At 36.3% G+C, this 16576-nt stretch overlaps 1 protein-coding gene across 1 annotated transcript in view; it reads left to right on the forward strand.

The window, feature by feature from the left end:
- The window catches only part of LOC139100960 (serine-rich adhesin for platelets), a 62106-nt gene extending 45958 nt beyond the window's left edge, over window positions 1-16148 (forward strand). The window contains exons 3-9 of the mRNA XM_070653748.1: window positions 160-344; window positions 403-648; window positions 707-804; window positions 867-1163; window positions 4747-4944; window positions 5008-5318; window positions 7997-16148. Coding sequence (XP_070509849.1) covers window positions 160-344; window positions 403-648; window positions 707-804; window positions 867-1163; window positions 4747-4944; window positions 5008-5318; window positions 7997-11271 — 4610 coding nt within the window. The 3' untranslated portion in view covers window positions 11272-16148. The remainder of the gene's footprint in view (window positions 1-159; window positions 345-402; window positions 649-706; window positions 805-866; window positions 1164-4746; window positions 4945-5007; window positions 5319-7996) is intronic.
- The last annotated feature ends 428 nt before the right edge of the window (window positions 16149-16576 follow it).

A 16576-nucleotide genomic window follows, 5' to 3' on the forward strand; every position in this document is an offset into this window, starting at 1 on the left:
TCCATAAATTGCGTTTACATCCTCCAAACATTACAAAAGCCTTACTTTTTCCTACTCTTAATGCTTATCTATTCATTTTAATTAAATTCTCATTATTCACTTTCCTCATTTTCCATCACTTTTATATTAATTTTCTCTCTTATCATTCACAAACCCCAGACGTTGCTGACAATAACACAACACCGAGTACAATTGACTCAACTACAAATATGCCGAATATTGTACCGCAAAGTGGAAGTCGTATGACGATACCCGAATCATCGTCCGATTTTAAAGACTGGCTGGAGGGTATAAAGATGGTTGCACGGCTGCCTGGTGGAATGCCGGTTGAATTCCGACGAAAGGTGATTAAAAATTAATTAATTATGGACATCCCTTTCTTAATTTTCTTGTGATTTTCAGTTATGGCTGGCATTGGCCGAACGATATTTAAAAAGACGCGGAATTGACTGGGAAATTGAAAAAATAAAATGGTTTAGTGATAAATGTCGTGCTGATGATGAGGAATTAGGCATACAAATTGTTAAAGATTTACATCGTACAGGACATAGTCTTTTGGCTGGTCCATCAGGTGCTTTAAATCAAGCCAAATTAAAGAAAATTCTTATGGGTTATACGAGATGGAATCCTGAAGTTGGCTATTGTCAGGTACTGTGCATGAATATTAAGTCTCAGCATGTAAATTTACATTTTATTGATTTTTTAGGGCTTTAACATGTTAGGTGCCATAATATTACAAGTAATGGAAAAGAATGAAGTCGATTCAATAAAAGTGATGATTTTTCTTATTGAAGGACTTTTGCCGTAAGTTATGTCCATTAATCCAATTTATCCATCCATAACTTTTTTTATGTCTCTCTTTTCAGAAATGGCTATTTTTGTGGATCACTTATGGGTCTTCAAGTTGATATGGCCGTATTTCGTGAACTGTTAGGGAACAAATTGCCAAAATTAGCTAGACATTTACAAAAATTACAATATTCAACAAATGAGCCTTCTGTTGAACCTCCACTTATTAATGTCTTCACGATGCAATGGTTTCTAACACTTTTTTGTAATTGCATACCGATGATTGCGGTATTGAGGATATGGGATCTCATTATGATTGAGGGAAGTGATGTACTTTTTCGTGCTGCTTTGGCAATTTGGAAGATGTTGGAAGAGTGAGTAGTCATTTGATTAATTATGTAGTAGATCTTATGTAGGAACTTAATTCATGTAACTTAGAGGAGGGACGTATTCAGGGGGTCAACCCTCTCTCTGACCAGCAGATCTGTGGCCGGTTTCTTAATCTACTCGGGATATTCTACTATCCTAAGTTAGTCCACCTCACACTATCCTAGGTACCCTTGTGTTGAAGGAGAAGTAGGATAGAGTAGGATATCCCGGGTAGTAGGATTGTGTAGGATAACTCGGGTAGGGTAGGATTGGATACGATATCCCGGAAAGGGTAGTATTCGGCAGGATATTTCGGATATGGTAGGATTGGATAGGATATCGCGGAGAGGGTAGAATTAGGTAGGATATCTCAGGAAGGGTAGGATTGTTAGAATATCCATAATAGGATAGGATTGGTTTGGATATCCCAGGTAAGATAGGATTGGGTAGGATAGGATTGGGTAGGGTAGGATTGGGTAGGATAGGTAAGATAGGATTGGGTATGATAGGATTGGGTAGGGTAGGATTGGGTAGGATAGGATAGCATATCCCCCACATATCCCGGCTTGGATAGGACAAGATATCTCGGGTAGAGTAGGATTGAGTAGAATATCCCGGGTAGGTTAATGTAGAATATTACAGATAGGGTAAGGTAGGATATTATGGATTGGGTAGTTCTTGGCTAAGCTAAGAAATTCCTCCCCTGACCCGCATACCAAAATATGCCATACAATTAAATTTAATTCCATTAGAAACTATAGAATATCGACTAAAAATAATTGAAAGCTTTAATAATAAATGAGAATTAATTCAAATGCTGTCTGCATTCATACCAAAAATCAATCGTTTCCTGATACGAGCATATTGAACTATAAGCGTTCGGTATTTAAATTTTACTATCGAATTCAAAAGCATCGATAGCTTAATTAATCATTCAACATTGAGAATAAAAGGAATTTTGTTTTTGGACAGCTTGTTTTTAAGAGTCAAGGATTAACATCCAATACAAATATTATTTCTGCAAACACACTTCAGTATTGAAATGGGTTTGATTTTCCAAAGCGAATCATTAAAAGGCGAGTCATTGAACCTTAAAATCCCCTCGATTTTTTTTTACAATTTCTACTTTTTCCCTGCAAGCCAATGAAGGACAATACGTATATCCATTATCATTATATGTGAAAAGGTATCACTGTGTATTGTCCCTGCGGTATCAGAATTCACTTTATACTGGACAGCTTATTTTGTTCCATTACATTTTTCAATTGTACTTTTTTTCTGCTGTTGCTATAAAATTGTGGACATTTGTAATTGTTTTTGTGAAGCTTAATTTTATCGATATCGATACGACAGTCAGTCATTGATTTCGAGAGAAATCATTTAAAAAGCTACAATGTAACTGATAAAATTGACATTATTGAAAATGCCAATTTTATCAATAAATGAGAATGTTGGAAATTAAATTGAGTTGCTGGTTTTTGCAACAATGTTGAGAAATAAGTCAGTGGTGAGCAATTTGTGATTCTCAAAAGTACAGCTGCGCATAGTTACGCACTACTTTGGCGCATACTTGCGCACTAAATTGGCGCATAGTTACGCACCTCTAAGTTGTTTATAATTCATGACTTCTCATAAGTATTGCTTAAAGTTGATTCTATCACTTTTTTCCACTTTGCAGTTTCCAATGCCAAGTGCAACACTATATCTATCAACAGCTTTAGCCACTGAATTAAATGAATAAAAATTCATAAAAATTGACTTGATTCATGCTTTTCTACAAACAACATGTCCACAAACTATCCATAATTTGTACAGCATTTATTCATTTTTCCTCTTGTTCGTTCAATCAAACGCTTAAAGTAGAAAGCATCCGTGACCATTTCTCCCATGAAATACATTAGATGCTGATCATAAACATCTGCTATCCTTTTTCCGATGTGCAAAACAAAGAATAAGTCAAATGGAAAATGAATAGAATTGAAATTTAATCTGCAACAATTTACTATAATTGAATTTCATAAGAAATAAATTACTAGAAAATTGAATTTTCAATTTTATAAATTGGATATGAACAATATTGTTCATTAAGTTGCAATGATAATGAATAGAATTGAATATAATTGGATGTATTGAATTGACGGGTTATCTGGACCAGTTTTATGCAAACTTTACAGAGTGCTACAACATAACTATTGATTTAGAACTAATTTAGAGCTGTGATGGGCAATCTTTGATTTTTCGCAGTACAACTTGGTGGCAAACGGCATACGATTCATAGTATGGAGATCATAGAGCATAGTTTGAGCAGCACTGACTCATTTAAACATCCAGAATCTCAGTAGCATCTGCAAAATTCCATATAAAAGCGGATATAATCGAATTTCATTAGAATACTAAACTTTTACTATTCCTGTGAGCACCAAAGAATTTTTTCAAGTTCGGACGTGCTTAACCTATGGACGTGCTCAACCTTCAAACGTGCTTACATTCCTCCCCAGATACAAGCCATCAATAGCAAAAAAATACCATTTTTAACTAATTCATTTCCCACTGAAACTCTTCATGTCACTATGAATATTCAACAACAAAACTTTCAGACTCTTTGACTCCACATTTTTTGATGCCTTTAAATGTCTAAAAATACATCCCATTTACTCATCCAATTTTAATCCCACATAAAGAGACGAGAAATTTTCATTGAATTTCGTGCAAATATTTACTTCACATCTTCATCATTTCCATTCCATAACTCTCGTCTTTCATTACCTTTTTCATGTCTCTTTAAGTCAGTGGTGGGCAACTTGTGTGTTGCGGTACACTTTGGTGGTTAGTTTGAATAAAAGCATTTCATACTAGTATGGCACCAGTGACTTTAGTGACATTAGTGTGACACAAGTGACACTGATGTGGCACCAGTGATGAAAGTGTGGCTCAAGTGACACTAGTGTGACACAAATGACACTAGTGAGACACCAGTGACACTAGTTTGGCACCAGCGACATTAGTGTGGCATCAGTGACACTAGTGTGGCATCAGTGACACTAGTGTGGCACCAGTGACACTAGTATGGCACCAGTTACACTAGTGTGGCATCAGTGACACTAGTGTGGCATCAGTGACACTAGTGTGGCACCAGTGACACTAGTGTGGCACCAGTGACACTAGTGTGGCACCAGTGACACTAGTGTGGCACCAGTGACACTAGTGTGGCACCAGTGACACTAGTGTGGCACCAGTGACACTAGTGTGGCACCAGTGACACTAGTGTGGCACCAGTGACACTAATGTGGCACCAGTGACACTAATGTGGCACCAGTGACACTAGTGTGGCACCTGTGACACTAATGTGGCTCCAGTGACACTAGTGTGGCTCCAGTGACACTAATGTAACACCAGTGACACTAGTGTGGCACCAGTGACACTAGTGTGATACCAGAGACACTAGTGTGGCACAAGTGACAATGGTGAGGCATCAGTGGCACAAGTGTGTCGCAGTACACAAGTTGCTCACCACTGCTTCAAACAACACAGCAGCAAGTCATGAATAACATCAATAATAATGATGTAAAAAAAACTTTTTCTTTACAGTCGTATACTACGAGAGGTACGCACAGCAGATGATTTTTATTGTAAAATGGAAACATTGTCGGCTGAATTATTAGATGAGAATAAGATTGACTCAAATGTTTTGATTCAAATAATAAGTGACCTTGGAGCCATTAAGGACTTACAGAAACTTCGTCAGAAGCATTTAACGTCATTATATCAGGACCAGAAACAGCTCAAGTAAATTATTCAATTATTTTACGTCACATTTTTCATGTAATAATGTTTGTTGTCGCATTACAGAATGATTTACTCGAAAGTGCAAGGTGAATCGGAGAGACTTGCTGTGGCGAATGCATGGCAAAGTAATAGAACACGTCGTGGCTCACAGCCACAGCGTGAGCAATCAGATCGAGAGAAAATAGCATTAGACATAACAATATTAAAGAAGCAATATGATAAATTAAAGGAACGTCAAAAGCAGGCGCACATAATTCTTACGTCAGCTGTGAGTAAACAGAATCAACAAAAGCATCAACAACTGCCCAATGTTAATAAACTGCTCGTGGGAAAGCATGCTATAATTTCGAAAGGAAGACGTGGACCGCCAAAAGGTGAGAGATTTTTTATTATCTGATTATGAATTTATTGGTTTATTAGGATGGTGTGACTTAGGACTCTGTAGGGGTAGGATATCATTCAGAATAAAATGGAATCAGGTTCTCAATTTTCGATTCGTCTAGTCTATCAAAAATATTTGAAAACTCAACGGCCAAAAAATATTTGAAAATTCAACAGTCAAAAAATATTTGAAAAATTTACGATCAAAATTTTTTTTAAATTTAGCGGTCAAAAATTTTTTGAAAATTTAATGGTCATAAAATATTAGTTGAAAAATTAGAAGTCAAAAAAAATTTGAAAATTCAACGGTCAAAAAATATTTGAAAAATTAACGGTCAAAAAGTATTTGAAAAGGCCCAAAACATATCTGAAACTTTAACGGTCTAAAAATATTTGAAAAATTAACGGTCAAAACATATTTGAAAAATTTCAAGGGTGTGAAACTACATATTCATAATTTTGCTTAGTTTCATACCCCTTTGAAAAATTCAAAGATATTCCAAATACCCTTAAAAATCAACTAATAAATTGCTATTAATGTAACACACACTCCATCAACATTCAACAGCATCCCAAAGACCCTCAAGACATGTCATCATCAATTTCATGGAAAAGGGTTTGATATTCCCATTAAGCTCAATTGAACCGAGTTCTCAATACAATGAGCTACCTTTAACTTTCTAATATGAGGAAGGTAAACATGCGAAGCAAGAAAATTGTTGCTGGCAATCTTCAGCATCAGCAGACGATGGAAATTTGTGCTGAGGAAATTCTATGACTTTAATAAGAGTTTATTGGATCAATTTATTTTGAATTGGATTTTTAAAAAATATATCTAAAAATTGGATCAATTTGAATGTAAGAGGGTTTTTTGGATAGCCAGTGGAAATATTTGTGGTGCTGAAATTGATAATTTTTATTATGTCTGTTGGAATGGGGTTCCTGTAGTGGCTATGAATGGTATATCATTGGGAGTGTTAAGAAGGAGAATACAGAAGAATGTATAACTTATATATGGCAATTTGCCATAAAGTCGAATAACCTTTGATAGCTCAGTGAAAGGAGCGTACGACTAGGAATCCAAAGGATGTGAGTTCAAGTCTCACTCAGGATTCGTTATTCAAAATTGTTCTTGTTTTGTCGGATCAACAATGATCGATGCTCACAATTATTAAAATCGATTCAAAGCAGATCATAAATTCTTTTGTACAGATCAATGTGCATCCATGGTCTTCCTAGTTTACAGTTTGATCAAAGAGGAATCTAGGGTATCGAACCCCTTTATAGACGAATCTGCTTGTTCAATGATAAAGACTCTGTAGCCGATTGGTCAGACAACAGACCGAATAATTGTGTCATTCTGATGTGAGTGCGTGGGTTCGATTCCTATCAGAGTTCTAACTCTCAATCATTAAATAGAATCTTGCCTTTAAGACAAGAATTCGCTCAATGATCCCAAAATTAGACTTATGTAGTTGGCGTCTAAAACTGGCTTTCATTTGCCAACTTTCAATACCAAATGCAATTCTGCCTTCATCAACAGCCTCCTTTCAAAAATTCATTCCCAAACTCCATCACTACACAACACAAAAAACTCCTTTCTTAACGACATAATAACGACATTCATAATTCCCACAGTAAAATGAATATTTTATTGCAAAATTTACATCATCATAATCAGCACTGGTTTTTAATCCTCTCACACACCATGAAGTACATGATTAATAATTAGTATTTTCTTCACTCAATCCACATGTCTGATAAATATGCAACGAGAGCAAGTCTGAAGCATCGCATCATGAGAATTGTTTATAGACAGGGGTGGAGTTGGGGTAGAGATGGGAATTGGGGTGTTGGATGCTAAGTTCTAGTGAATTTCAAGTTCGAGTCTGAAATCAGATTGATGAAATTTAGGGATCTTAAGAGCCGTTGACTGTCATGAGCTTTAAACTGTCTGAATGGCACAATCTGGCGAATTGCAGTATTTTGGGTAAGAATGGGTCAAAATCAGTCGTTGTTGTGCCGTCAGGGACAACTTCTTGTCTAAGCTGACGAGCTGGTCCATTAGTGAATCCGTTGTGCTGTTCGGACTGGTTTGTTAGATTAGTCAATTAGTCCTGAAGCTGTCCCGAGCCACTCAAATGAGAAATGCTCTAATAAGACTCTATCCAAGGTCCAGTCACGGGGTCCAGTCTGGCAGGTTTGTCAGGTTTCTCAATTAGCCTCGAACCTATCCCAAGCAATTCAAATGAGTAATTCTCTAGTTAGGCTCTGTGGACAGAGCTCTGTCCAGGATCCAGTTACAGAAACACGTCCATCACGCTATTGCTTCCACTTCACAATTCCTTCAACCTCCCAAACACACCCCTGGACACACAACATCAACCAACTCTACAGACAGGATTAAAAAGATAAAAGAAAAATATTTTTAATGACAAATTATTGCATCTTTGTGTAATTAAGTCTGTTAGAATATCATTTCGTGACTTGTTAAATGAGTCATGATACTTTTATGTTATCATTTCCATCTACATCTCTTCCATCCAGTTCGTTCATACAAAACGTTGTAATTGTGCTTAATCGCCCTGGGTCACAAATGTACAACATCATGCATACATAGTGACTTACTTACTTGATAATAACTGCATCTCTTCTTTTAATATCATTTTAGGTGCAATTCCACCAGCACGTAAAGTTGTAAAAAGTCCAAAAGTACATCAGACGAACAGCAGTGGTGATAAAAAGGACGATAATAATACACAGTCATGTAAGAAGCCAGATGAGATGACGAGACGTAAGAATAGTTTATCATGGAAGGAAATAAATGCTGAGTCACCCCGTAAGCGAAGCGATTCATCATCATACAGTGAGAATAGTGATACAGAGTCAAGTACAAGTACAAGTTTATGTGATGATGAGAACAACATTCCATCCCTTGACTCAACGCCTGTTAAAAAGAAGCGACATAAAGATGAGAATAATAAAAGTAGTAGTTGTGCCAAAAGTGTCCCGACAGCCACGACATTAAGTGAAATAAAAAGCTGTCCTGAAATATCACTCGAGTGTGTCGATGAGCACATAAAGGAACACCGACAAGTGATCGAGGAGGAGGACGAAACTCAAAGTGATTCAAGTCGTAGCCATTCAAGATTCCACCTGGATTTATCGCCAGATCCAGAAGGCATTAGTAGTATAAGTCAGTTATCACCGCTACCCGATATATCAACATATTTTACTGCCATTAGTCCCATAAAAACGCCATGCAATTATTTTGAATTTCCTGATTTTAGTAATTTTACAATTGGCACATCCAATGAGAATGTTAATGATAAATATGCTGTAAATGAGCAAGGTGTAACAAATGAATTTTTTGAACGTGTTACATCATCCAGTGTCTTTAATATGCTACCATCACATGTATCATATGACATGTCATATAATCATCTGCCAATACAAATGAGACATTCATATCCATCCGATTGTGGACGGGAATTGGATTTAAATGAGACATCAAGATCATCAGATGTTGATGAGCAGCAGCAACAACATAAAATGTCAGCATCACATTCACCACAATCAATGAGTGACATTATAAGTAAGGATATAAAATGTCTGAAGCATGTCAATCAAAAGTCATTTTCAATGGAGGAACCAATTGGACAGGAAAGTGATGTTGTTAAATTAAATCGTTCATTTTCCGACGGAACCATTATGGAATGTGCTGATTTAGAGAAGATTATAGCTGAAAATTCAAAAATTTTAATAAAACTTCGTGCGCTGCCGGACTCAATGGAAAGCCTTAAGATGATTGAGCCAATATTAGAAGAAATGACAAAGTCATCAAGCAACTCATCGGAATGTGATGAAATAGCTGCAATTGATATTGAAGAACCGTCAGCAAATGAGGACGGGATATTTTTGTCGGAAATCAACGACATCGCTAATATCGAGCAACAACTAAAGTCTCGTAATTCCAACACATGCGCATATTATGACACAACAAAACCTTCCGCAACATTACCGTTAGTATGCAATGCAACAACACATGATGATGATGATGTTGTCGTTGTTAGCACAACTCATAGTACATCCGATGACGTCACATTGCAAAATGAAAAATCGATGAATGAAGATATAAATAGCGATGCGCTGGTAACACAACAAACTTGCAATAATCACAATGCTACTACGACCGATACCTCATCGTTATTTGCTCAAAAGTCCTTGCCATTGAAAGATGTGAATGAAAAATTAAGTGAAGAAATTTTATCGCCAAAATTTAATGAAATATCAGCATTAGTTGATAAATTAAAGAAGGAAGTGATGGATAGTGAGACAATTGTGACTGATAATATAATAATGGACAGTATGACAAGTGATAATAAGGATGTTAGTGATAATAAAAATAGTAATGATGTGGAACAAAAATCAATTAATGTAACAGTTACAATAAGCAAGGACGTTGATGATAGTAAAGAGGAACTTGACACAAAAAGTCATGACCTTGAAAAAAATCCCACCGACGATAGTTCTGCGGCAGTGCAAAAAATCGATAATAAAAATTCAAATTCAGATTTGGTGTTGGCAAAGCTTAATACGCAGTTGGAAAAGTGCCAAACGTCAGCCACTAATGATAATAAGAATAATGTCGAGAAAGTCGTTGATGATGTTGTGAATGTCAAGACGGCAGTTACGAATGGAACGACAGAGCATGTAGTAACAAAACAAGAAACGTCTGTAAAAGTTGTAATGCATCAGGAAACAGCTGTTAAGTCTACAGTCAAGCAGGAAACAAGTGAAAAAGTTACAGTCAAGAATGAAGTTAAGCAGGATGTGACAGAAAAGGATTCAAATAAAATCATTGAAAAGCTTAACAAGCAACTCCAAAGGTATGAAGAAACAACATCAAAATCCCCATTGGGACATCGCCTTACAAGTGTCGTATCACGTAGTCCATCAAGTGAGAGATCAAACGATTATAAACGTGAACTCGAAGCTCTCATAAAGGAACGTGAACTCGAGAAAAGTCAAAAATACCGTAGCGATTTGAGTCCATCTAAATCAAATCATACACTTTATGATCACGAGCCACGCAATGAAATACGCAGACGTGACATAATTGCATCATTGGAAACGGATCAAAGGATTCGTCGTCCATTCAAGTCGAGTCCGTCGAGTAGTTTATCATCATCACCAAGCAATATATCAAGTACATTATCATCCATACAAAATACTATTAAGTCACTCGATTCCGCATGTCAACGGTCAGAAATTTACAATTATAAGAAGCTGGATAAGGCGATGGAAAGTATTGAGAAAATGTGTGAAACTGACCGTGAATGGCAATATTATAAACGTATTAAGACTTATGAATCACCACCGTCATTTAAAATTGAAGATATTTTAACCACGAAATCCCCACGAAATTATCTTAGTGATGATATATTGTCGGATACGACGACATTTAATCGGTACGAGACTGAGACCAAGAAAGTGAAAACGCCAGAACTGGATCCAAACTACATCGCTAAGCTACGATGTCTGTCGACAGAAGAGTACATAGCCGGCCGGAAGTCACCATTAAGCTTAAGTCCAAGTCGTGATACGAAACTTACCACCGACCGTTATTCACGCATCGATCGGTCACCAACATCACCAATTTTATCATCAATGCGATTCCTTAAGTCACCAACCAGTGACCGAGCATCAAAATCAGCTGAAAATTCACCATCAAGGTACGGTGAGGAATCAAGTACGCGTTCACGTTACGCAACGTCCACAAGTTCAACAAATTTAAAAGGAGCTGAAAGTTATAATAATTTGAGCTATAAAGGAACGTCAATGACTGACAAAAGTAGAAAGTATTATGATGAATTTGATTGGGACAAGACATCAGACAGCAGCATAAGTAGTAATAGCATTAATCGACGAAAGTATGACATATAAATTTGATGGATATTAGATAGAATATGTGAACGAGCTATGCAGGTATGACAGAATGGAATCAAAAAATATCAATTTTTTCTAATTCCTTAAGAAAATCACATCCTTAACTCCTTTTTCGTCCGTCTCAAATTTCTTCTCTCAGCAGTCAAATTCCTATACTAATTATATAGACCTTTTGAAAGGTCACTTCTCAATTAGAAACACAAGAATATGTAAGAAGAGTAGCCTTCCATAATTGGAATTTATTTTCTTATTATTGTAGCATAAAGTCACTAACTCACTCACTCTTACTATATCTACTTCTTCTTCTCTATGTAAAAAAAATTACAATCGAATACTTTAGCTTAGATCAGTGGTGGACAACCTGGGGTAATCGATTTATTCGGTAGTGGTACGGTATTCCTAACAGGCAAAGAGGATGCTCTTGAGAGTTTACTTACTTTTATTTCCTTGGGGAAGGCACGGGGGCCCATTGCAGCATTTAGAACTCGTCGGAATCTGGGTCTGTTTTTAGATAACTTCCGCCTGTTTCAAAGAGCTTTCAAGAGCTTGCTCACCTTTAATATACTAAATGAGCATCCTCTTGTGCGTTGCTCTGAGCTTACTCTTCTTTTGAAAGCATGCTCTTTTCCTGGGTATGGAATTGTGAAGGTACACCAAGAGCAGGGAACAGTGAGACTCTGGGTATAGCAATGTGGTATCTCGTTATCTGAGCCTGTGCCTTACTAGTGGTGTTTACCATTGGTACGGCACAGTGACAATCCGAGTATAACAAAGTGTTTTCCCGGAACCTGAGCCTGTGCCATACAAATTGTGTACCTATACCGTACCAACACCGGACAAATCAACCCCTGTGCGACGCGGTGTACACACAAATTATTTTGGAAATGCCATAAATCGAATGTCGTGTATGGTTTTGGTCATGTCTACTATGCTTTCTCGAAATCCCGGTACCGGATTTACTTGAAGATTTTCGGGAATCGGAACGGGACTGGGACGGAACTTTCCCGAGACGGAACTTTCCCGAGAAGGAACTTTCCCGGTTCCGGTCCCAATTTCGAGAAAGCACAGTGTCTTACCTCCGAGCTAACTGTGCCGTGACACAAAAAAGGTTGCCTACCACTGGCTTAGATTTTCGGAAAATGGAAATACAGAAATACAATGTTTCATGGCTAAAGCAGTGGTGTTTGGAATTTTCTATGGAATTTGCAAAGCAAAGTTTAGATTCAATTATACGAATTTATCCATTAGCCTTCGTATTTTGCTTATTTAAGCACTAGAAATTGGAAGATTTGTGGCATTTTGGAATGGAAAATTAGAATATCTTCAATATTTTTATAAGATTTGATGTTCATTCGGATTTTGAGATTCAAACCGAAGCTTTGAGACATGAAATCATTAAAAACATGATTTTTTGGTTTAAAGAACAGCTCCTGAGGACATTATTGTACTCATCTGAACTAGCTTGAATATTAGAGAAATTTGACAGAAAACCAAGACTGTCTCTATAAAATCTGCCCAGAAAAACACTCAAAAGTCAACATCAAACAGAATTTTCATGTCCTATAGTACGCAATTGCAATAATATGTATGACGTATGATTCCACTGAATTAAGAGAGTTGCGTAGGTGATTGTGAAAGCGTCACTTTGAAGATTTTCTGACAAATTTCAACAAATTTATAAGCTGACTATTTTTGCATATTATTTACCCAAACCTACGCAAATGTTTAATCATAAAGTCAAATAAGGTTTGAAATTCATTGTCGTTCTGTTTATTTGTTAGCATTGTGTGAATACGCAGTTGAATCTATACCACCATTATAATATACAATTTATACACCTGAAACAGTCTATTTACCTGAATCAAATCACTTGATCGATCTGAATTCCGGGGCCAGATCGACTCTGACCTGGTGTCGGATTAAAATTGATTAACCAATTTGTCCTATTGGGGGTAATGATTCAGAGAAGATTAGTCTTCTGGTGGGAATCAAACCCACGTCCTAACAAAAGAGAGAGTTATAGATTTGTAGTCTGTTGGCTAATCACTCGACTACTGAAGCTTTACACTTGCACTTGCAAATCTGATTACATTTGACTCAATCCTCCAGGTGACGCTTTAACCTGACATGAAAATGTCTCATTTTTGCAGCGATTTGGAACCAATTTTGACGGAGTTTATGATGAAAATAGGTCAGAAAATCTTGGAAATTTCACCACTGTGCAATTAAGAGCAATTTCCGACCTCTTTTTTTTCACAAATTCGTTCAAAAATTGATTCCAAATCACTGAAAGGGTTTTATATGCCCTAACAACATAAATGACAAAGGCACTGCCGAAACTTCATTAGAGCCTCATCATGGTTTCTTGTACTAAAGCTTAGTGTCGGTAGCTCCTTGTGGGGTGTAGCATAGGCAGCAAACATGACATAGCCTTGAAGTAGTCGTTACAGAGCATTTTTCATGTATATCACTCGAGATGCTACATTTGTTCATACCACACCTTCCACACATCCTTGAATCATAATTATTTTAAAACTTTGTCATTTCATAAATTGTATCTTCTGCATGTAATTTTCTAGAAAAAGTCTCAAACACTACTGCTGCAGTATAAATGATAAAAATAAATAGAAACATTGTAAATTTATGCTTTATGCTCTCTTTTAAGCCTTTTAAATGCTATCGATAAATCAATAAGGAAAAATAAAAAAAAAAATTGTGCAATTTTCTCAAAACCAACAAAAAAAAAGCAAGAATGAAGAAAAAAGTTAATTTTTTGAATGTAGTTGCCTGATGTTGAGTACAATTATGCCTGTGGAAAGATTGATGAAACTGATATAAATAAATATATTTACAAAATGTGACAATTTTGGAGCTTTTTATGATGAGTATTGGATATGTGAGGGAAATAAGTAATGAGATAGGATATGAAATTGTATGAAAATGTTAATAAATAGGAACAAAAGACAGTTGAACTCTTCAGATCGGGAATTTGTGGCAGATGAGTGCAATTTTTAGTGATTTTAGTCAGAAAGCTTGTCAAATCTGACATTAAGATGACTTAAGGCTTGTGTAGAAACTTCCTCATTTAATCCAGAAAGCTGGATTAAATGGGGAAGTTGCACCAACCTGACTCCATGTTGACTTAATCCCAACATTTTGACTTTGTGGATGCTCAGAGGCTCAGGAGATCAATATTCGGCTTATCCCAGGGTAGTAGTGTAAAATCTGAGATTAAGTCAGCTTCTCCACAATTTGCATGGGCCTTACATGAGGACTTGACACCGAACTGGCTCAATACTGTCTTGATATCACCTTTTTGACTTTTTCGATGCCCAGAAGCTTAGAAGATCAATGGTAGGTAGCTTGACTTACCCCAGGACAGTTGTGTCGAAGCTTTTTTAATCCATGGTTCACCTTGTTGGTAAGCCTCGACTCGAAACTACTCTCGAGATACGGTTTGTGGCATTTCCACAATGTTTCGACGACTCACGAACTTGCATCTCGAACAGTTTATACAACACTGTCCTGGGCACAATTATTGTATGCATCAGTAGAGCTGTATAGCTGTGTATCTGTGTTATCAAATACAATACCAAAATCAATTAAATTATGGATATTCTCAAGACATTTCCAGCATCTATCACCAAAATCCCATCCAAAATCCTTCACCTTGCCTCTCGTCCCTGACACACAATTAGACAATATTTTGATGATGCAACCAAAGGTCAACTTTATTTACAAATTCATTCAGTATCGTTTCGCTGCATACTATTGATTTGCTGTGTGTCATATAACTGACGTGAAAATTGAATGAATATTTTATTAAGTGGATATCTGTAGGGACAGTTTGCGTGTGTGTTGCAACTAATAGTGATTCAATTATGGTATTTGTTTGTGGATTGTGCATTTGTGATTCTTACAAATTGCATTTATATTGGATGCATTAATAAGTGACTGGATTTGGTGTACTGTAGGGATTGTGAGGACGACAATGGAGGTGAACGGAAATTTTGGGGTAAAAAAGGGTTTGAATGAGCTGTCATGGTGTGATGTCAGGGCAATTTTGGGTGCCACCGTTAATACGGCGATGCATGAGTCAGGCTATGCCAATGTAATTGTACCTAGCCACAATTTGTGAGTCACAAATACACAAACCGAGTTGATAGAACTAGAAACAGCGAAAAAGCTACCGAATCTGACTAACCTTACCTGGGATCGAACATGGGTCGTCAGGGTCGGTAGGCGGATACTCTAAGCACTACGCCACTGCTGCTATTTCGCTGATAACGTCTAGCTACAGTTTGGACTAAACTTATTAAAATGAATCAATGGCGATTTCATGCCCAGTTCTAAAACCTTTTACTGAGTGTTTAACTCGGACTTACTTACTTCGCTAGCCGTACAGCTCAAGTGTGATCCATGGCCTCCCTCAGTCGACTCCTGAAGCTAGCTCTATCGCTGGCTACCGCTTGGTAACTCGGACAAGCTTCCAAAAAATACCAAAATCACAAGAAAATGCACTCAATCTCCATAAATTGTAAGAAAATGTCAACTAAACGCCAAGAATATTTTGAAAAAAGGAAGTGAAAAATTCAAAGCTTTTCTGTAAATTTTTGTGTTCGTTTCTCTAAAGAAATCTTATGTAAGCTCTAAATTTAAACAAAAAAACTCAAATTCTTAACCCCAAAAAATATAAAAATCTTAAATATCAGCTAAGAAGTGTAGTTAGTTAAGTCTTATCGATGTTGGTATTTACAATCTTAAATTAATGACAAGAAAAACCAAAAATGTGATTGTTAATTAAATAATTTCCAAAAAAGACACAAAAATTGTATTTGTTGTTGATGAGAATTGAATTTAAAGTGAAAATAAAGAACTAAAACTTAATTGTAATTATGGAAATATTAGTAAATAATAAATGAGATCGTATATCAAGTACTGATAAGTACGAATTAATGAAAAATGATTTTAACGGTTTTTTAAAATTTGAAAATTTTTTAGGTTAATGTTTTCGCTTTGGAAGCTTTGATTTCAGCGTTTTGAAAGCTTCGATGAATGCTTTTAAGGTAAATTTGAATGTTTTACAGAATGTTTGCTTACAAATCAACTTTATTCAATGTTTTACAATGTTTTTTCTAATGTTTTAAAGAAGGAAGCTTTGAATTCAGTGTTTTGAAAGCTTTGTTGGACGTTTTTAAGGTAAATTTCATTGTTTTAACAAATTTTTATTTTCAAATCAACTTTACTCAATGTTTTGTTAATGTTTTTCTAATGTTTTCAATGCTTTTAAGTCTCAGCTGCA

The sequence above is a fragment of the Chironomus tepperi genome, unplaced genomic scaffold (assembly GCF_022539635.2).
Source record: "Chironomus tepperi strain 1889 unplaced genomic scaffold, CSIRO-AGI_Ctep_v1 contig_8, whole genome shotgun sequence".
In the NCBI taxonomy this organism is placed as follows: domain Eukaryota; kingdom Metazoa; phylum Arthropoda; class Insecta; order Diptera; family Chironomidae; genus Chironomus; species Chironomus tepperi.